Source organism: Grammomys surdaster, unplaced genomic scaffold (assembly GCF_004785775.1).
Source record: "Grammomys surdaster isolate TR1022 unplaced genomic scaffold, NIH_TR_1.0 229, whole genome shotgun sequence".
NCBI classification, from domain to species: Eukaryota; Metazoa; Chordata; class Mammalia; order Rodentia; family Muridae; genus Grammomys; species Grammomys surdaster.
Window position 1 is genome coordinate 1,914,300 of NW_021604674.1, and position 22,715 is coordinate 1,937,014.

Genomic DNA, 22,715 nt, shown 5'->3' on the forward strand with positions numbered 1-22,715 from the left:
CCTGTGGGGAGATAGGCCCCATTTCCTCAGCAGGAAAAGGAGCAAAGAATGGAGCTGGAGGTATCATTGCTTGTTGAAATGCAGCCATTGTTTATCAGTCAGGCTCTGAGCCTGCTCTTCATCCATTTCTGATGGTAGACTTTCATGTTCTCTTTGTGGTCCCTACACTGAATTGTGACTTTCTTACAGATGGTGGTCATTGGTAATATACATATTACAGTAATCATGATAAAAATCACCTCCACCCTGCCAGATCTGAGGCCCTGGTCCCTGTGCTTTTAGTGAGATTAAAATTTATTATGTAAAGTAAGATTATCCCAACTGCTGACATTACTTATCTCTTCAAACAATTTAATATAAGTTAAGAGTAATTTTTCATGAAGCTTGATTAAAAATGAAATATTGAGCCAGCTCCACTTTTAAATTTTTGTTCATAGATAACTGAATTTGTAAGAAAATATTTCTCCCAGCACTCTCAGGCTTTTCTTGGAACAGGAGGACATGATAACTAAAATGTATAAGCCCCTTAACATATGTGAACTGTATGTCTAATGTTTAAACGCTGCATCATAAAATAGGAGCACATATAAAACATATATGTGATTTGAAAATGAGAAGCAATGCAAATCCATAAACAATAATGTGGCAGGGAGACAGAAATTATACTGGAAATCACAGTAGAGCTGTAACACCTGTTTGCTAAGCGTGGGCTGTATAGTTAGATTTCTATAGTATAAACTGCAGAATTCCCTCCTGTGTGGACGTCAGGTTTCCAAGTTATGGATGGTAGAAATCAGTAACAAGAATCATGAGTCTTAGGAAGTACATATCAAGTATTTGTTTTATTTTTACAGGAATTGGCCCATGGATTAAAGGAACTCTTATCATATGATGGCAATGTTGAAGAAGATTTCTATTCAACATTCCAGGTACTGATGAAAGCATGCCACTGTGTATGAACTGTGCATCTTAAATATGAAAATGTTATGTGTTCCTAAGCACTTGTTGGATAACAAGAACTAATCAGCATGTAAAATCTTAAGAAAGGGATCTTAAGTCTGAGTGTAGCAGTGTATCGGGTCCTGGCACTCAGGAGTCTTGGACACAAGAATTGTGATTTTGAGCTGGACAGCAAGATCCTTTCTCACTTAACTAGCTTTTAAAGTATCAAAGCTAGTAATGTAATAGAAACAATGCTGCACACACATGCAGATAAGCATGCAAAAATGAATTTATCAAGGGCATGATACTCCACAAGGCAGTTGCATATTCCCAGACTGATTTGCTTTTTATCAAAAACTAGCTAGCCTCTTACATTGCCTGAACACAGGAAGTTTAAGAGAAGGTAATGAGTCAGACAAAAACAAAAACAAACACTAATTTCTACCTTGCCATACAAGTGCTGTGGGCTTTGTTAAAGTATTAACTGTATTTAACAGGAAGGACCTGCTTTTTTATCTCAGAATGTCACCTCTTCTTAATATAAATGTCACTGGAAGGTTGAGGCTTTTGGCAGTTGTGTATTAAGAGAGAGGCAGAACTGTTCTACAGATCTACCCACTGAAGCCTCCATGTATATTAACAATACCAATTAACATATGGTATCGCCCATCAGGTTTTTCAAGAAGAATTTGGAGTAATTAAATCCTATAACTTAAAACCAGGGGGTGATAAGATTCCAGTTACCAATCAGAATAGAAGAGGTGAGTTAGATGCCATTTTAACTTGCAGTGCATTAGTACTGTATTACTGTGACTGTGTAACAGGTGTGAACTTGCTTTCCAGAGTATGTCCAGCTTTATACTGACTTCCTTCTGAACAAGTCTATCTATAAGCAATTTGCTGCATTTTACTGTGGATTTCATAGTGTGTGTGCGTCAAATGCCCTAATGGTGAGTTTTCATTTTTAAGCTTTCAATTAGGTTTTCTAATGGTATAACAGATAATTCCTCAAGTATCACAGTAGATAAGCTTTTAAAAGTAAAAGACATTTTCTACTTTTAAAAAATAGATGCCTTGTTTTGTTTATATTTTGTTGTATGTTTTTTATTTTCTTTTGGGGGAGGTTTCAGGGGCATTGGGCGGGTATGAGAGGATGGGGATGAATGGGACTGGGGCACATGATGTGAGTCTCACAAAGATTCAGTAAAAAGGATTTCACCAGCCTGGGAGCACTTGGGGGGGATCCAGGGCTTCAGCTGAATACGTAAGAGTGGAGGGCCCTGCCGGGCACAGGTGGAAGAAGAGAACCTTGACCTCATGAAGGCTGGACGCCCCAGGGGGTGGGAATTTTGAGGGTGGGGAGGTGGGAGTGAGGGGGTAGGTAGGGGTTACATCCGCAGAAAAGGAGGAGGAGGGGTGAGGGGATGGGGGTTCCTGGGTGGGTGGGGGATGGGGTAAGGGGACAACATATGAAATGTAAATAAAACATTAAAAAAAGATTTTAAAAATATAAATAACGGTAGTGCTCCTCTTTCCGCCTATCTCCTATAGAGAGATAACTGCTGTGCCTTAAATTAGGGCTTTAAAAGCTGTATGAGGATGTTGAGACTTGGGAGCAGAGCAGAGCAGGAGAGTTACTGTCTAGCTCCAGGGATTGGGGTACACAGGAGCACGCTATGTAACTGCCCCTGTCTACTCAAGGGTCTGTCAGTAACCTTGAGTCTATAGTTCATCTCCAAAAGCATGGTGGATTCTTACGGCGATCTGACTTGTCTTAGCTGTGGAACTTGGAGTTAGAATGCCATTTTGTAAATATTATATGATTTTTTTCATATTTAAATAACCAGGCACATGCCATCATGCCTATCATGTCTCTTCTATTTTATCATGAGAGACTGGAGTACCCTTTCATTTGAACTGTTTTTAAAGAAGAAAGAAATGGACTACCAAAGTTCCATTGGTGGCAGGAGCAAGTAGCTTTCTTTCTGGCTTGTTACAGAGCAGTGGTTCTCAACCTGTGGGTCCTGACCCCTTTGAGGGTCTAACAGCCTTTTCTCAGGAATAGCATATCAGACATCTTGTATATCAGATTATGATTCGTAACAGTAGCAAACAGTTATGAAGTAGCAACAAAAATAATTTTGTGTTTGAGAGTCACCACAACATGAGAAACTATTAAAGGTCATGGCATTAGGAAGGCTGAGAACCACTCTTTTAGAGTAACCTTTGTAATAGGTTTGCTGGTAAGTACCTTTGAAAAAGAAGTACTGTTGAACTGTAGCTAAGTTTTATGACACTCTGGTATGTTAGGATGGAGAAGGGAAAATAAAAGTTACATGGCATAATTGCCTATTTTTCAGATCTAATCTCAAATGAGAACTAACTCACCTAAAAGGTAGAAAGTTAGTGAGTGACACAAAGCAGACTAGGTCTAGACTAGCAGACTACCCAACCTGCATTGCACAGAGCATGCAGAGGTGGCATGACAGCCAGATCAGGACACATCGGTGCTTCTTGCCTATTGGAGAAGAATGAGTTTGGTTCATGCTGAGTTATTTTCTTGGTTTTCTAGCAAACTACTAATTACTATTATAAGATACAAACCTTTAGAAACAAAATACCTACTATAGTAGAAAAATATAAATGGAAAGCATTTTCTTCAACAAAAAAGTCATTTGATTTACTGAAACAGTATCATAATTTCTAATTTGATTCTGCAATGAAAACAGTTCAAATTTCATTTACGACTATAATTTTTAATTATGGCTTTTATGATTATTGACAGCTGCTTCGTCCAGAAGAGGTGGAAATTCTGGTTTGTGGCAGTCCTGAACTGGATATGCATGCACTGCAGAGGAGCACACAGTATGATGGCTATGCGAAAACAGACCTGACTATCCGGTGAGCTCTAACCTTCATCTATAGGAGAACAGAAGAGAGTGTGGCTTGCTTGTTCATATGACTTAGAATTCTTCAATCACTTAAGTTAAATATTCTGCAGCCCACCCTGTCTTCATGTATTGCTTAAAATGAACGAGTACTAAAATAGGAATGCATTTAGAATCCCACTGGGGAAAAATTATATTAGTTTCTTTCTATCAAAGTATAGAGATTTTTTTTCCAAAGATGCTAAATTCTTAAATAGTATTTTACTGGCACTGTGTTTTAAAAAAAAAGACTTTTATATTATATAGAGAACAAAAAACATGTCCTATGTTATCTACTGTTAGACTAGTTAAATAATATAAAAATGTTATTTTATTCTATTGTCAAACACATTTGTATTAGAGAAATCTTCTCAAGTGATTCGGTCCTTCTTAGAAGGAGCAACAAAATACTCAAGGGAGCAAATATGGAGACAAAGTGAGGGACAGAAACTGAAGGAGGGGCCGTCTCAAGACCACTCCACCTGAGTATCTATCCCATGTGCAATCACCAAAGGTAGATGCTGATGTGGAAGACAGGAAGTGCATGCTGATAAGAGCCTGATATGGATATCTCCTCAGAGGCCTTCAAGAGTCAGACATATTCAGAGGCAGATGCTCACAACTAGCCATTGAACTGATCATGGGGTTCTCAATAGAGGAGTTAGAGTGAAGACTGAAGGAGCTGAAAGGGTTTGTGGCACCATGAGGAGAGCAACAATACCAACCAACCACAGCTCCCAGGGTCTAAACCACCAGCCTGGGAGCACTTAGGGGGGGGATCCAGGGCTTCAGCTGAATATGTAAAAGTGGAGGGCCCTGCTGGGCATAGGTGGAAGAAGAGAACCTTGACCTCATGAAGGCTGGATGCCCCAGGGGGTGGGAATTTTGAGGGTGGGGAGGTGGGAGTGGGGGGGTAGATAGAGGTTACATCCACAGAGAAGAAGGAGGAGGGGCGAGGGGATTGGGGGTTCCGAGGGGGTGGTGGGGGATGGGGTAAGGGGACAACATAGGAAATGTAAATAAATCATCCAATAAAAAAAAAAGAAAAAGAAAAAAAACTACAAAAAAAAATTAAAGCTTAAAAAAAAAAAAGAAATTTTCTCAGAGCTTAGTTTATTAGAGTCTCTAAGGATTACATAATGTGTGAATTTCCTTTGGTAGATACTTTTGGGATGTTGTGCTTGGATTTCCTCTTGAACTTCAGAAGAAGCTGCTACACTTTACTACAGGAAGTGACAGAGTTCCTGTTGGAGGGATGGCTGACTTGAATTTTAAAATTTCAAAGAATGAAACGTCTACTAACTGGTAAACTCTGCATTATAACTTACTTACTTGATTTGGTTGGTTGGTTGGTTGCTTGCTTGCTTGCTTGATTGATTGATTGATTTTTTTTTATAAATAATTTATTTTTTCTCAAATTGTAATTCATTCACACAGGGGTTATAAACACAGAAAGGCAGGATGTGAGGAGGGGAATGACACTGGAGTGTGGGTGTTCAGGGGGAATACAGATATCTTCAGAACTGAGTATAGGCTGGGTGAAGGTTCAGGGGACAAGTCACTATGACTCTGCCTATGACTCGCTTGTCCTTATCTAAGTTGGTATTGTCTGCTAAGGCTACCTATTTACAAGGTCTATGACTTCTCAGGCTTGTAAATTTCCACAAAAGCTGCCTGTTGGCATTAGCTTATAGCCATCTGTTTCAATGTTTTTCCACTGAGACCCAAGACTTGGTGTTAGTATACATGTATGACAGGCCTATTGCTGATTTTAGGCCTATGGCTGATTTTAGGCCTTCAGTGGGTAAGCAGGGCTGCCCCTGACATCTCCTCCCTTCTCTAAGTATAGAAGGGCTGTGGCAATTCTAATCTTGTGAAGGCGGGGATAGAGGCCTGACCTCCAGTACTTGAAGGGGACCTTGTAATGGCTACAGTCCCCCTGTCGTTGTCCAGTGAGGCATGAGGGCCATACCCATCCCAATGTCTTTTTCCTGGAGAGGGGATACTTTTGACATAAACCCCTATGCAGTCAGGCTTGTCCCTCAGGGAACCCAGAGAGATATTTTTATCTTTTATTTATATTCCCTCGCAGCCTAAGCAAGAATTCAGATCGCCTGTCAGAGGGGGTTCTGGGTGGCCCCTCTCTGTTTGGTCTAGGGGCAGAAGTCCCCCCTTTTAGGTTGGGTGGAGATGGGTTTTGGAAACACCCTGTATAAAGTAACAATCTCATCTTGAGTCTCGTGGTCCTCCATAGCTAACTTATGAAAATGTATCTGAATAGGTTTTGCTACCAAATTATTTATCTGTTGTATCACAGAGTTAGTCTGCCTATTTGAGGGCCAGGGACCAGCAGGAATAAGCAAAAAGAACCCAAATAATGGTCCCAAGATGGGAGGAAATAGGGTTGACAACCTTGGAGAGGCTGAAAACCAATTCTTGTACCAGCATTCATCTGTCTCTTTCTCTCTCTGATTTTGATTGATTGATTTTTTGAAATGGGGTTTCTCTGCTTAGCCCTGGCTGTCCTGGAACTCACTCTGTAGACCAGGCTGGTGGCTGGCTTCAAACTCAGAGATCCAACTCCCTCTGTTTCCAAGTGCTGAGATTAAAGGCATGTACCACCACTTCCTGGCTAACTTTATTTTTAATATGTAACTTATTAGTAATTTTGGAATCAAAAGAGTCTTTTAGTCTGAAGTCATTTTCATGTAAAATTCTTCAGGGTCAATGTGACCTTGAAACGGAGGAGACTGAAAAGTTCCTGGCAGTGTTGACACATCCCAGTACTAATGGTGACATCCTTCTGTCTGCTTTTAAATGCCTATGTCAAGTATTTGCTTTGTGGTCTTCTTTAGAACCCAGTCTGCCTTGTAGTAGCATGTTGTCTAGCCCTCATTTTTGTGTAAATGATTTTTATAATTAGGAAATACATGAAGTTGGGGCTTTTGAAAGGAGCAGAGGTTGCTACTATATTTATTAATAATCTAGGTTCTTCTGGTACTGGCGTCTTTCAAGTCTCATGCTCCTCACATATGAATTAATAAAGCCCATGACATTAAACAGTTTTCTGATAGTGTTAATAGGTAATTTATTCTGGTAATTAATTCCACTATTCTGTGGCTTCAAAAAAGTACTCTAAGAAGGCATGGCTTTCGTTATGATCACCCTTGCCCTACGGTCACACATTGGACATTTCTCAATTCCTGTTTCAGGCCTTTCGTTTCCAAACTTGAGTTGGTTCTGTGCTTTTCCCATTGCTCCCGCCCAGGGGCTGTTACTTTTCACCTCCTTCCTAGCTGAGTTAAGGGCGCTTTCCTGTCCAGGTTCCTATACAGCTCCTTCTCCGTGACACTGACCTGGCCCTGACAAGCTGGACATCAGTAGCTTTATCGTACCTCATCATCCCATTCCTAGAGTCCATCATTTCTGTTTACATCCACATATTATTTTGGTTCATCCTTAAAACACTTTGCCTGCCTTCCTCCATTCTTTTGATTTGTTCACTTTTCATATGATATGTGCTTGCTATCTCTCATGAAGATCTTTTTTAATGTTGACTTTTCCTGTGACACCAGAAAGTCATCATTTTTTCAGTCCATTTTGTTCCACCTCATATTGTAGTCACTGTACTCTCTTCAAGTCAGAGAGGGTAGGCCTTATGCATCGTATACTCCACATAGGCCCATGTGTAGTAACTGTTTCCTGAATGACTATTTAAGCCGATGTCAAAATTATACTTTAGGGATCAGAATATCGTTCTTCTTTGGTTAAGCACAAACACCTGAATTCAGATCCCTAACACGCATATAAAAAGCCAGGTGTGAGGCCACATTAGCTTGTAAGCCCTGAGCTGGAGTAAGGATGCGGAAACACATGAGGATCACTAGGGCTTGCCAGCCAAGTCAAAGAAAAGACATGTTTTAGGTTCAGTCAGAGACCTGTTGCAGTGAACTAAAGGCAGGGAGTGATAGAATGTCTGTTAATCCCAGTATCTTCCTCTGGTCTCTGTGTATACACGTGCGTGTGTGTACCACCACACATATATGCACATGAGCATATACCACACAAAAATATTCTATTTTAAAATATAAATGAATATTTTTTATAATTATGACTCATATATAAATTTCTATATAAGTCATAATTAAAAGAATGAGAAAATGTCAAAAGAAGATTTTACACTTATAGGTTTATTTGCTCAACAGAATCCTTTGGAATATTTATAGCAATAAAAATATTCAATTAAAAGGTAATATGAGTAACTTATTTTAATACAAAAGCAACATATAAATGTCTCTGATTATTTTTATTTCAAGGATAATTTCAGGAGCTAATATAGCTTAGTTCTGAATCTGGAATGACTCTATAAATTCCCAGCAGGGACCTCACATTAATTAAATATAAGATTAAATATAACTGTCAAAGACACATGGCATTTCCATCTAGTACAGTGACAGTGTTCCTCAAAAGGCAAGGACAGTATTCCATCTGAACTAAGAAATTTCATCCCTTCTGTAAGGCACACTGTTGTCGATTCATAGGTTTTGTTGAATGTGAGTGGCAGTGCTTTTTCACATCTTAGCAATTAGCACTGGTCTTGGAGTCAGACCTGACTGGACTTGAAACTCAAGCTTACTCCTTTCCAGCTTTGGATACTTGATCCGTGTATTCCCACGTCTCATTTTCCTTGTCCATACACTGGGGATAATAACCACTTTTAGGTTGCTCTGTGGCTTCAATGAAGCAGTGCATATCAGAGTGTATGCTACAGTGTTTATCCTAATGCAGAGACTCCATAAATGGTAAGTGACCTAGTATTTGTAAGTCTTTTCATATGGTCTTGTAGTATTAAGCGCTGATCATACAGATTTTTTTTTAACTGTTCTCTGGCTAATTCTCTACTCTTACATACTGACTTTGCTGAAATCTATTATGATGCTGAGAAATTCATAAAATCTGAAGAGAAGGCTTTGAGATGCCTCTAGAGACTCTGGATGAAGACAACAATGCTCACAGTTATCTGGTAGAATGATGTGGAGGGAACCGATCAGAAGGACTCAAGGACTGGATGTTCAGTGTATAGAGCTTTGAAAACAGGCCCAGAATGGCTTGTTGACAATGGAGACTGAACTATAACAGTATACTATCTACTAGGTATTTTGCGTAGATCACAGTCTTACCCAGTTTAACATACTGGTGAGGAAACTGAGATTTGGAGACACTGAGCAATTCAAAATCCCACCGAAGTGAGGGAAGCAGTATTTAAATTCAGATCTGTCTGACTCCAAACAAAATGCTTTTCAAATTAGAGTTTAATGAAGACAGGTGTGTTGATTGTCTTGTCTATAAACATGGTCCTGTTTCTAGAATGGTACTTGACCCTTAAGTTCTCAATAAAGAAGACATGAGTCATCATGGAACAGGAAAGTAGATCTCAATGTATGCAGAGTTTTTTAAGTTTCTTAGTCATTTCATGTCTGTTTTAAGACCCAGTGTCCCTTAAAAAGTTATTTTTCCCTCCAGGTTACCTGTGGCACACACTTGCTTCAATCAACTCTGCCTTCCCCCATACAAGAGCAAAAAAGATCTGAAACAGAAACTGATTATTGGAATTTCTAATTCAGAAGGTTTTGGACTTGAGTAACCTAGAAGACTTGAAATACAGTATTCTATATGTAGCACTCAGTTCCCTCTTACTGTGCCTTTAACACTTTCATGTTTCTGTTTCAAAACACTTTCACAAAGCTTACCACTTTTTAAATAATGAGGGTCTTTTTTTTTTTACTCAGATACGAAATATGTGTAGTGAAGGCATGATTTAAAAAATACATATATCAGAAATTTATTGAGTGAGAAAAGGAGCTTATGGCAGAAACAGGCCTGGGTCCAGCTGTCTTTTTATAGCCTTTCGTTGTTTTCCATATGCAGTCTGTCACAGGTATCCACTGGGAAAGCCAAGTGCAGTAAGAATGCATCTTTGACCTGAGGGAGCCCAGTGGCAGATGTGTGCCGGCAGCACACTGTAGCAGAGCAGAGAGCTACATTATCTTTACCAGAAAGCATGTAGCCATATTTTCATACAAAGGCAACAACAGTGTAACTGCAAATGCAGTGTACAGGGTCTTTTGATATATCGGTTTGGGGTCCTATAAGATCTTTTCACCTGTTGCTGAAAAGCATGTAAATAACACTACACAGCAGCCGAAGAATCATGGGATTTTGATAGTGCCATTTATTGCTATAGATTTATTTTTACAAAGTAAATTTAGGGTTTTAGATGTGTATACAGCTTTTACAAATCAACAAAGATGATTGTACAAGAGTATTTTCAGACCAATTGGATTCAAGGTTATATTCTTTTAAGTATTGTTAGTCTGCATGCTCACTGACAGTAAATTGGTTACTTGAGTATTCTGTAATGTTTGTATAATGGTCATTTCTTCTTAAAAATCAATATAGTAGAGCAAATTAGACCAAACTAGTCATTGATTACTTAAAATAATTACAAGCACAAAAGAAACCTGCTATTTTATATATTTTGATGTACTACTTATATCTACGTTTTTGATCACCAGTTATATGAAAACACTAATTTTTGGAAAATGTAGTATAAGATATTTGACAAAAGTGAAATACAATAAAAAACATTCATGTCAAAATGATGTAGCTTAATATAAAAGAAAAGTTTGACATTTTGGCTAAAATGTTTGTTTTTCACTGGATTCTAAATATAGTAAATTCAAAAGTACCCTTCTTTTCTATTTATAGTAAAATAGCATGTAAAAACTGCATTTTTAAGCCCCAGGATTTTTGTTTTGTTTTAATTTATAGTGAAGCAGTTTTATTAGCATGTTACAAACATTTCCATCTCAAGACTTATTCTTTGATAGCTTTTCTTCAGAAAACTCTGAAGTGACATTTGCAATAAGAATGAAACCAGCATTTAGTACCAGCATATGATCCACATGCAAGTAATACTTGGCCCAAATCTTCCCTGAGCTAGGCATTTCCTTGTCGCTATGCTTTCTGCACCCGACCAGCAGAATTCAAGGGTGCAGTAACTCATCAGCGTGCCCATAGTTCTGAAGCCCACCTACACGTGTTAGAAAACCCAATTTCCCTTCTTGTAATGCTTGAGACTGCAAATGACTCCTTTCCCATTTGAGTATACCAAAAGGATATTTCTTTAAAATCTTGGAAAGCCGAAGACAGCTAAAGGTACATTTGGTTTCGTGTGTATATTGTTTTTAATCCATATGCAAATAAAACTGCTTCTTTCTTGCACTGCGTAGAGATGTTTAATGTAGGTTCCTACTAACAAGCACAAAGAATTATGTATAGGAAACCAGATTTAAGTGTTTTCAGTAAAATGTAAACAAAGTGTTTATTTGTTAGGGATGACTCACGGAGATAATACTGGTGTGGTCTGCATGTCTAATGATGTGTGTGTGTTGACAGCTATGTCACTTTTGCAAGTACACAGGCAAGCCAAATTTTGAGTGACAAAAGTCCATAAATAATGGGAATTTTTGTTGTCTTTTATTAAGTTGACGTTTATAACCATTCATTGCTAAGTCATATATTTATGCTCTGTTTTGGTTTACAATGTAATAATACCTCATTTTAAAAGTAAAAACTACTACTGTTACATTTTATTTTAATCAGCTAGAATATTCATGTAGCTTTTTAAATACACAACCTGTTAATGACTTCTTGAGTTTTTCTATCTGCCATAGTAAATTAAAGCATTGCAAAGTATTTATTAGTATTTATAAAATGTCTTGTCCTTTTTTTAAAAAAAACTATTATTTATTTTTTCTGTATAAGTTTTTAGCAGTCCTTCTTTTGTATAAATCTGTATTGTATTGAGTTTATTTGTGTACATTTCGAAATATTAAAATTATACAGTCAGTCAGGCTTCAGTTCATTTTTTTAAACACTGGACAATTAATTAAAACAGTAAATTTAAAATCACACTGCTCTTTACAAGATATTGTGATTGGGAAATTACTAAAATATACACCTTCAAGAGCTATGTAGTTGACACAGTATAGTCAATTGCCTTAGCATATTCGTGGTATGAATCTTTGTACAGTATCTGAATGGTCCCATAGATAAGATGTCTCACCAAGTGAATACACAGTAGCAGTGGAGTACACCCCGAAGTGGATGTCTGAGGACATTTTATTGAATGCAGGTAGGCAACTTCATACTTGTATTCTTCCTGAGAACCATCCCTTTGTCCTTTTCTCTCCTACCCATATTGCCTAGGCTTAAGAAAGGGAAGAGATAATGAAAATGAGGAGAGAATGTTATGATCAGTATGCAAATGAATCAACATTTAGGAGTTTGATTCCTTATAAATAATGTTTAGGAGATATTTATTAGGGTTTGGTGAAGAGTGAGGCACAGAGATACTGGACCTGGAACTCAATTTCCAGTAGGCTGGTTGGCCAGTGAGTCCCTGGGATCCTCCCTTGACTCCCAATACTGGGGTTACAGTTGTATGTCCACTCTAATGTCTTTACTGGGAATCAAACTTAAGTCTTCATGTTTGCACAGCAAGCATTTTACCCACTGAGCCTTCTCCCCAGCCCAACTGGGGATTTTCTACCTTTGGGTTAAGTTACTTTGTTGCTACAGTTTGAACCTAGATCTGACAGTGACTGTATGACCTTGACCATCCATCCTCAGGACTACAGTGCTCCAAATCAGAGGCAGACAGTTTAACTTCCTATGTCTCAACTGCAAAAGAGAAATAATTTGTAAGATGGAAATATCCAATCTACCTGAAGTTTTCTTGGAGGATTCAGTGGGTTAATGTGTGAGACACGTAGTGCCTGGCGTATGGTGCGCAACTGGAAAGGATGGAAGATGGTGCTGGTGTGTACCTTCTTAACCATGGCTTTTCAACCATCTGTCTCTCACATGCTGGGTTAGCCCAGGGTTTAAAGAACACAAGGAGCTACTGAAGCGTAAAAAAAGGAGACTCTTACTCTAGACACAAAGTTTAAGAATATATATTGATGTCATACTACAGAACCAGGCTCTGAGGTGGACTTTAGGCAAGTGCAACAAGGTATTTTAAAAATTGAAAACTAGGGTGGGGCGGTGGTGGTGCACGCCTTTAATCCCAGCACTTGGGAGGCAGAGGCAGGTGGATTTCTGAGTTCGAGAGTTCGAGGCTAGCTTGGTCTACAGAGTGAGTTCCAGGACAGCCAGGGCTATACAGAGAAACCCTGTCTCGAAAAAACAACAACAAAAAAAAAAAAATTGAAAACTAAGCAGTTTAATGGATAATTTTTAAAATACAGAAAAATACAGAGATTTAACAATTTTACTAAAACAACACATCTCTCACTCCTGTTTAGCCACTCTTATGTTTTTCTAGGTACTTTTAAAATAAAAAAATTACAGGTAAACCTGAACCTCCCTTTTATGCGTGTTTGTTTATTATTGTAGTGGAGGGGAGGGGTAGGTGTGTGGGTATGGATGTCCACAGAACACATGTAGAGATCAGAGAATAACTTTATAAGTAAATGCTTTCCTTCTACCTTTATGTGGCTTCCAGGTACCAAGCTCAGGTCACCATCTTGCCAGCTCATGAAGCCTTTTTATGCCCTAGTCTTTTCCTAATATTCTTCATCTTGGTTCCCCTTTTAACCTATAGTTTCTGAGAATCTTCCTAGATCATCTTTATGTGTGTGTGTGGGGTGTGTGTGTGTGTGTGTGTGTATTCACTGTATGATAGTCATAGCTAGCTATGGGTCTGCCTACAACATTTTTTTTAACTCAGTACTGTCTTTTCTAGATATTCCCCTAATGATTCACTTAGATATAATCCATCCACTTTGATGCACAGAATAGTCTTATTCAGTAGCCACACATCAGTGTGTTGATCTTCCTGCATGGCAGTAACAATGTGTGAACCAGGCTCTGAGGTGTATGATTAAATAGGCTGTCTCCCCAGACTTTATTCCAGAGGTGGAGCTGCTCCCTGCAAAAGCCTGGCTTTGGCCTTACCAAATTCTTGCCACTTGCTCCTCAGAATGGGGAGTGAGCATTCATTGTCACCAGCATTGTAAGAGACTTGACATTTCCCTGTACTTGACTTCAGTGGGGGATTTTTTTTTTCGGTTTGGGTTTTTATTGATGGGGTGGGTTTTTTTGTCGCTTATGTGCCTGCTGTTTATATTTTCATTTCATAATTGTCAACAACACTAAGCACCATTTCACATCTATAAGCTATTCAGATTTTTTGCCCATTTTTCCCATTTTTTTAGAAGCTACATCATTCTGGTTATTATTTTTTAACTTTTTATTGATTCTTTGTGAATTTCACATTATGCACCCCAGCCCCACTCATCCTCCTGTCCCTCCACATGCACCCTTCACCCTTGCAATTGCAACTCTCCCCCTCCAAAAGAAAACAATAAGTAAATATTTCACCATGGAAGCTGCAGTGTGTCACACAATATATATACCCTTTTGCTCAAACGGCTTTACACACAAATAGTTATTACAGTGAATCATTGGTCTGGTTCAAGGCCTCCAACTTCTGCTACGCTGTCAATACTGGATTCTCACCAGGACTCCCTTTGGAGATCCTGTTGTTGCCCTGTGTCGTGGAGATCCTGCGGCTTAGGATCTGCAAGACTGGCTCTTCACATGCACCAGCAGTTTATAGATGGAATACGGCCAACTTATGGTCCTGGATCTGGACCTGGGTGGTAGCTTTGCTGGTCATCCTGACAGCTATCCCATGCTTATGTCGCCAGGGCCAGCTCTCCAGCACTGCCCCAGTGAAGGACAGGTCCAGTTCTCATGCTCTTACACCTTTGGACATGCTCTGCCACACCTATGCCACCAGGGCCACTTGCTGCCCAGGCGTGGTGTATTCTCCTTTGTTGACTCCTTTGTTGACAGGAGTGACACCCTCAGTTTACAAAGTCCATACAAAAAATAAGTTTATGAATAAATATGTGTTTTTATGCATATAATATATAATATCAACACGTATAAAGTATAAGTTTAATCTAGTAATGTATCAAATACAGATATAGAATACATATAAATGCTTATGTCTGGTGTATTAGGGTTCTCTAAGGAAAAGAGTGATAGGATGAATGTATATTACAAAGGAGGTTCATCAGATTGGCTTATACAATGCAGGCTGGGTAGTCCAACAATGGCTGTACTCTGGAGAGGCTGATAACCATGAGGCCAGATGATTCAACATTCCAGTTCTGGTGCAAAGACCCTGAAGAGTGGCTGGTCTTTGGCCCATATTGGAAGGCACAGGAGACTGGGTGAGGATAGCAGCAGTGGCAGCAGCAGGGTGGATAAACTTGGCAAGGTGCAAAGGTAGATAGGTAGAAGCCCATGCTCTTCCCTTGGAGCTCTTCATATCCGGGCTGTCACTGGAAGTTGCTGCCCAATTCTTGAAGGAGGGTATTCCCTTCTTAGTTAATCATTCCAGTAAATACCCAGAGGCTGGTCTTTTAGTTGATTTCAGACCCAGTCAGGCTGAAAGCCAAGCTTAGCCATCACAAATGGCTCACCCTTATTTCTGCCTGGTAAATGTTCCCTCATATCGCTAACATTGACGTTGCTGTCGTTGCTCATGTATCAAAGACAGTCTTGTGCTGTGTTTCCAGTTGCATATAGGTCAATTCGAAAGACCCTCAGTATGCTTTCTTTACTCGACTATTTCTGTTGCAAGCAATCTTGAGATTCTGGTGGCTTATAAACATTGGTCTCATTTTGTCTTTCCTTTTCTTTGACCTATATGTCATTTCATTTTTGTCTTGCCTCTCAGCTCTGACTGTTCATAGAACAGCCTCTTCCTTGGTTTAGATGGACACTCTGTCATAGCCAATGGGCTTCCCTGACTGTAGGCTCACTCTTCTCTTTATCCTAAGACCCCCCTACAGTTAACCATGGTAAAATTCTATTTTCATTGTTTGCCTCCCTGTGGAGAATCTAAGGTATCTCCAGTGCTTATTCTACTTTCCCGTTGCCTGCTCAGCCTACCGCCTTCTCAAGCATCTTTTTAGTTCCTTTCTAAGCAATCAGTTTCTGTCTATTCCAACCCAACTCCATCTCTCCTATAATTTCCCCAAACCAGAAATCTCTTCCCCACTGCTAATCCTAAATCACCACCACACCACAAAGCATCTAACTGGAAGGCAAATACTGTCCTCCTTAACGATCATGTCAGTCTTCATTTCTCAGGCTGCTTCCGAGTTTTTAAATGTATATGGTTAGGTGTATGCATATCAAGCTCAAGAACAGGTATTCCCTGTGTCCCTTCTTAATACTGCACAATGCTGGATCAGAAAGTCCTATAAAATCAGAGCCAACTGCTCAGGTGAAATTTGATAAATCCATGGTATTGATTAGAGACCCACATGGCTAAGTAGCTTCTCTTGAAATATTAGCCTGCTGTACAAACTCACACCTGCTTCTGCCCTGACCTCAGGACTTTAAGGTAGAACTTCAAGAAAATGCCTCCTGGGGACTGGAGAAATGGGTCAGCAGTATGAGCGTTTGGTGCTTTTGCAGAGAACCTAAGTTCTGTTTCTCAGCATCCTCGTTAGACAGTGAGTTGGGGTGGCTATCCCACACTGCAAAAAGGATGTTCTCACAAAATAAGTGGTATGACCCAAATTTTGAGTGTTCATATGTAGTGTGTATAAATGTGTGTGGACATATATGTACAAGTTCCAAAAGACTACATTACATTTCATTAATAGTAACCACTGGGGTTCAATAAATGTCAGATGTTAAATGTCCACTTCTAGGTATCTGCCTCATTTAACCTTACATTTTAGTTTAGTGAGACAATAGAAAGCATAGTCAGGAAATCTTATACTCGACAAATTTCTTAATGGATAAGTACCATAGCAACATACATGCATAGTAAATTTATATTCATCATGTTGAAGTGCGGAAGACTTTTTCATGAGATTTTCTAGTGATCCCTCAGGTGTGATGGTACATGTATGGTTGGAAACTCTGATGACAGAGGGGGGTGTGTGAGGAGCCCCTCCTCCATGTAAATCTGCCAACAGGTTGTGGCTAGACAAGTTAGTTTTGAGGCTAAACAGGTTGGTTTTCTGGAGCCCGAGAGATGTTTTTGTTATACTGATCACAAGCAAATGACCTCTCATTCCCATTTCTTCTCTGGAAAGCTAGAAATCAGCAGAAATACCTAAAGATACAGGGTCAGTGTTCACATTTCTGTAGTTCGGGAGCTTTGTGGAGTCTTTCCTGGTGGGCCTCACATGTGGAATTTCCTTCAAAGCTCTGGGGCAGTGGGAACAGGCTCAGGGGAGGACTGGTTTGGCCTGAAGAGAATTCCTGATTACACCTCACATAGGGCATAGAAAGAAGATGCCTGAAGGAACCTTCCTGACGGGGATGTGGAGATGCTTCGCCTTGCTCTTCTGGAGTTGTGTGGGTTTTCATAAGATGCCATTCATAACTGCCATTTCCTTAAGCAGTTCTCCAACAGTGGTTGTAGCCACTTGCATCCATCCCCAAGAGAGTATTTAGGGATATTCAGAGGGTGCTATACTCCCCTTGGTTTTTCTGCTAACTGTTTTTAAGATGAGATAATCTATGCTCTTAAGGACATGTTCTCAGGAAAGAGGCCTTCTTGTCCCTACACATAGGTATGGACTATGGCATAAGGCTTTATCATATCATTTCTATTGCTGTGATAAAACTACATGGCCAAAAGCAGCTTGGGGTGAAAGCATTTCTTTTCCTTACATTTCCATGTAACTGATCATCATCCAGGGAAGTCAGGGCAGGAACTGAAACAGAGGCCATGGAGGAGTGCTGCATACAAGCTTGCTCCTTACAGCTTACTCAGCACCTCCCACCCCTGCCACTTCTTCTCTCCCAGGATTTTTGTGAATTTTACATCACTCCAATCCCATTCATTTTCCCCCTCCCCTCATACCTGCTTTTTCAGGAAATTTCAGGCTACTAATCATTCAGGTGTTCATAGGTCAGAACACTGAGCATAGACATAGCATCTCTCCTTTGCCACCTACTGCCACACCTGTGACACAGCAGCCACAGCTGCAACACCTCTAGGGGTAGGGGCTGGTCTTTTCTTAACCACCATTAATTTCTCAGCTCCAGCTGACCAGTATTAATTGTCCCAGTAAAGCAAATGTTTCTTTTAGTGGCTCTTAATTCCAAATATCATCAGTCCTGATAGAATCTTTAAGAGACTACCAGAACTTCCCTCTGGAGCTAGACTAGCCAGCCCTCCCTCCATTGTCTGCAAAGCTCTCAGCATGCTTCTCCATCCCCACAATAGCTCAGTAGGTTCTAAGCACACATAGTGATTATAGCCCCAGATTCCAAAGTCCTTTCACAGTCTTCCCAAAAACACATGGGCATGTCTGTCACACCAATACTACACAGTATGGTACCAATTTCTATTTTAATTAGGGTTTCTCTTGCTGAGATGAAACACCATGATGAAAGCAACATGAAGAAGAAGGGACTATTTCATCCACACTTCCATATCACAGCCTGTTGTCCAGGGAAGTCAGGGCAGGAACCTGGACACGGGGCTATGAAGGAGTCCTGCTTACAGGCTTTACCCTCACAGCTTGCCAGGGCCTAGCAAGCCCACATCCACTGTGGATCTATTTACACTGCCACTGGCCAAGTCTAGACCCTGACCACCTAATGTGCTAATTCTAATGTGATCTCTGAAAACCATCTCAAGTCTGTTCATGGGCCCTACCACTGCATTGCTAAGAAACCTTTTCAGTGGTTCTATGTTGCTGTCAACCCAGAGCCAAATACGTCAGCCAGTGACTAAAGGCTTTCCATTGTTCAGTCCAGCTTGTCCAACTTTGGCTCCTATGATATCTCCAATCCTTCCAAACAATGCTAAACTTATCATAAAGCCATGCTAAAAGCTTCAAGAGATGAGGTGGAGAGATGGCTCAGTGGTTAAGACAGTTTGCTGCCCCTGCAGAGGACACAAGCTACATTCTCAGCATCCATGTCAGGAAGTTCCCAACTTCCTGTCACTTGAACTCCAAAGGATCAGACACCCTCTGGTCCCCATGGCATATCATATCCCATGATATATGGGATATACACAAAAAAATGTAAAGAATTACCAAAAAGAAATTTAAAACTGCCCCGACCCAACTTGTGTTACCATGAAAGTGTTTTTTTTAAAAAGGCCAATATTTGAGCATTCCAGAACCTAGAGAATAAAGCCATCAAATGTACCCTCTCCCTCCATTTCACTACATAACAAAATTTGAGTATATGAATTCTAAATATAATAAAGAAAAACAAAACCATTACAAGGCAAAGGAAACCCTATGTAGGACCAGTGGAATATTCTTTGCCTGGTAGCTGCCCTCTACTGGGCCAGAGTATAAAGATGGGTTTTGAGTTCCATGTCTCACTAGAACTGCATACCCACCCCACCCCACATCCTAATTACATAACCATGAGAACAGATCTCAATAGCCTCCATGGCTTCTGTATCTACCTAGTAGCCAGCCATCCAGATGACAATGCCGTCTCTAACTCCACATATCTACCGTTCCTCACCTGCCAGTATACAACTATATGCCATGTGTCTGAATCTACCACTGTGCATCATTGAAAGGTATGGATAGTTCCATAGTCAAGGGAATTGACTATGTTACATCCCAAACCTGGCCTACTATTAAAAGGAGGAAGGACGATTTTAGTCTCCTGTTTGTTAGAATAAGAACTTACTTTCCCTGTTTTATGATTGCTTATTGTTTGCTTATTGATAACATAGTAGCATTGGACTACATTTTAAGGGAGTTTAGATCTCCACACAAGAAAGCTGCCCCAGGACTTATTCTTCTGTCTAACCATCTGTTCCAAGGATCTCTAATTAAGCCTAAGTCTAGTCGTAGTAAGCACTTGAGTGTCTACTCATACCTGCCAGTGATCATTCATATTTAAAGACACATCTTTCTCTAACTCCTCTATCTCCTCTAAAGAGGTTGATGAGAAGGGGGAAGTAGTCAGGACAGCTCAGCTGAACTAGCAAACACATGGCCCAAACTCAGTGGCTGTGTACAGTGCAAGCTCATTTCTAACTCAGAGTTCTGGGAGGATGCTCAGGTTAGCAAGGCATCTGTTCTTGATCTCCAGCAACCTCCAGCCTATGGGCCTACCATGCTGTAGAACATCATTGAAGTCCATATCCAGGGAACTAAAGGAGAAGGCCTAATGCACCTACCCCAAATAGCAAGTACCATTTCCACTTACATTACACTTAAGCCAACTCAGTCCCTTGGGATCGCAGGTTGATTGCTCAGAAAGGAGACACTCCAGTCGGTCTGAGAAGACACAAAGTTATTAGATATCAAGGCCTGTGAAAAGATGGTGATAAAAGAATAAAGCAGCTCCTTCAAAGCTGACATAGGGTTAGGAGCTGAGACTCCATTGCTGAAGACCGTGACATATCAGGCTGGCTGATATCACGCACCTATGAAAGCACTTTTAAAAATAACTTTATGTTGATTCTTTGTGAATTTCACATCAGGCACCCCAATCCCACTCATCTTTCCATCCTTTATATCTACCCTCCACCCTTGCAACCTCCCTGTCCCAAAGAAAACAAAAAAGAGAAAAAGAAAAAAAGACAAACAACAAAACAAACAAAAACAAAAGCAACAACAAATTCTCACCCCAGAAAGTGCTGTGTCATGGTGTGTCACACATTATATCTTTTGCCCAAACAGCTTTACTTGCAATGTTCATTGCAATGAGCCATTGCTGTGGTTCAAGGCTTCTGGACTCTACTACTCTATCAGTGCTGGTTCCTCACCAGGACTCCTCTTGGATATCCTGTTGTTGCCCTGTGTCATGGAGATCCTACATGACTGGTCCCTTTGTGCGCTCCAGCAAATTATAGATGGGGTAGATGTTGGGGTAGACCAACTCAAAGACCTGGATCTGTGCCTGGATGGAAGCTAAGTTGATCAGCTCACCAGCTCTCCTGTGCCATTGACACCAGAGCCATCTCTCCAGCACTGCCCCAGTGAGGGGTGGGGCCAGCTCTCCAGCACTATCCCAGTGAGGTGTGGGGCCAGCTCTCCAGCACTGCCCCAGTGAGGGGCAGGGCCAGCTCTCCCTTTCTCATGCCATCTGGGGCTGGCTCTTCCTCACCCATGCCACTACTGTGCTGCCCAGATGAAATGCAGGTCAAGAGTTGCAGCCAGCAAAGGGAGGGACCAGCTCTAAGCAAGACTTCCTTGAAGCACCCATGCACAGCAAACATGGCTGTGAAGGAGTTAAAATGTGATCCAGCTGTGTATGTAACTTGAGGGAGAAGTAGAGTTCAGTGACAACTAGAAATCAGAATCTCAGCCATATCCCCAAAACTGATTTTATAAAGGTCCTGTACTTGGAGATCCAATAATCTTATAGCAGTTCTAAACCTGTGGGCGGAAACCTCTTTGGGGTCACATATCAAATACCTTACATATCAGATATTTATATTACAATGTAGGACAGTAGCAAAATTACAGTTATAAAGTAGCAACCAAATAATTTCATTGTTGGTAGTCACCACAACATGAGGGACTGTAGCAGTTACAGCCAGGTTAAGAACCACTGATCTAGAAGTTACTTGGTCCCCAGCTAGATACTTGTGTTTACTGCCTCTCCTCCGAGAATGCTCAGTAGGGGACAGTGATGGGGATCAGCAACTCAAACCTAGCAGTAACATCTGGGACCTGCCCAGCGAGGGCCTGCCTAATCAATGCAGTTTCTATCTCCAGTTTTGTTAAGATTTTTTTTTTTGAGTGTATGAACAGCTCTAGCCAAAGCCCAGCTCATTAGTGTCCATCTAGCAATTAAATCTGAGAAGGGGAATAGATCTCCAAGGTTCTCAGAGACTATGATCTTTCTTTTTCCTAGAGAAAAGTCTGGAAACTTTTAATGCCCTACTTTGTACCTGGTGACCTACTTTTATGCTTTGACTCTCACCTCTGAAACGCTGGCAGTCAAAGGATCACTTGGGAAGTTCTTTGCATGGCAAACCTTAGGACACAGCTGCCAATGCTCCCGCCCCCAACCCCTGTTGGCCCTCCTACGAAAGCATTGGGAAATCCAAAATACAAGTCCTGACCCCCCCCCCTCCAGGAGGCCAGGGTGAGGGTGTTCCCCCTGCCTGCTGATGGTCCTCAGCACCCTGTACTGGTACAGGACATACCTGTTGAAAAGAATGACCCCATCCTGTCTTCTGCTACCACCAACCACCTGCAGTGGGGGCCCAGGGCCAAATCCTGATGGAGGAGAGTCTCCACCGAATGCGATGGTGACCCTGTGGAAGGTTCCAGACCATTCCCCCTTACAAACTGGCTGAGAACTATAAATAACAGCCGTCTCAGCCATGTTCAGGTCCTAGCCCACTCTATGCCTTAGGCAAGTGACTTCCAGGGCCACATAAACGTCCAGAGCATTGCTTTACCTCCCTCCCTGACAAATGCTAAAACCCTGGAGTCTATGAGCCCTGAGGTCTTTGAACACACTCTGGAGGTCAGGAAGGTATGCCCGTCACTTTTCTTCTTGATTCTAAGGACTTAAGAAGAGTTCCACAGGGTGGCAGGTTCACCCAGAAGCCAATCCCAAGAGTGTTCCTGGTCATCAAGAACTGAAAATGTGTCATGGCTCAAGGCAGAACATTTGAATTCTGATCTGGTTTGAGGGAAGGGCGAGCAAAGGACATCTCCACATGCAAGACGGTAATTGACACTTTTATTTCCCCAGATGATGGGATGAGAGCCATACTCAAGCTGTGCGAATACAGTT

At 40.8% G+C, this 22,715-nt stretch overlaps 1 protein-coding gene and 1 non-coding gene across 4 annotated transcripts in view; one reads left to right on the plus strand and one right to left on the minus strand.

Moving 5' to 3' along the window:
* Positions 1-9,513, plus strand: part of Hectd2 (HECT domain E3 ubiquitin protein ligase 2) — a 62,534-nt gene extending 53,021 nt beyond the window's left edge. For all 3 annotated transcript variants that reach the window (XM_028773481.1, XM_028773482.1, XM_028773480.1), the window contains exons 16-21: positions 855-929; positions 1,616-1,703; positions 1,786-1,892; positions 3,728-3,843; positions 5,031-5,174; positions 9,393-9,513. In XM_028773481.1, the coding sequence (XP_028629314.1) occupies positions 855-929; positions 1,616-1,703; positions 1,786-1,892; positions 3,728-3,843; positions 5,031-5,174; positions 9,393-9,513 (651 nt within the window). The remainder of the gene's footprint in view (positions 1-854; positions 930-1,615; positions 1,704-1,785; positions 1,893-3,727; positions 3,844-5,030; positions 5,175-9,392) is intronic.
* An 8,339-nt stretch (positions 9,514-17,852) lies between these two features.
* On the minus strand, positions 17,853-17,982 carry LOC114626197. Its single transcript, XR_003712198.1, has one exon. It is a non-coding gene; the product is annotated as a small nucleolar RNA SNORA17 (small nucleolar RNA).
* Between the last annotated feature and the right edge of the window lie 4,733 nt (positions 17,983-22,715).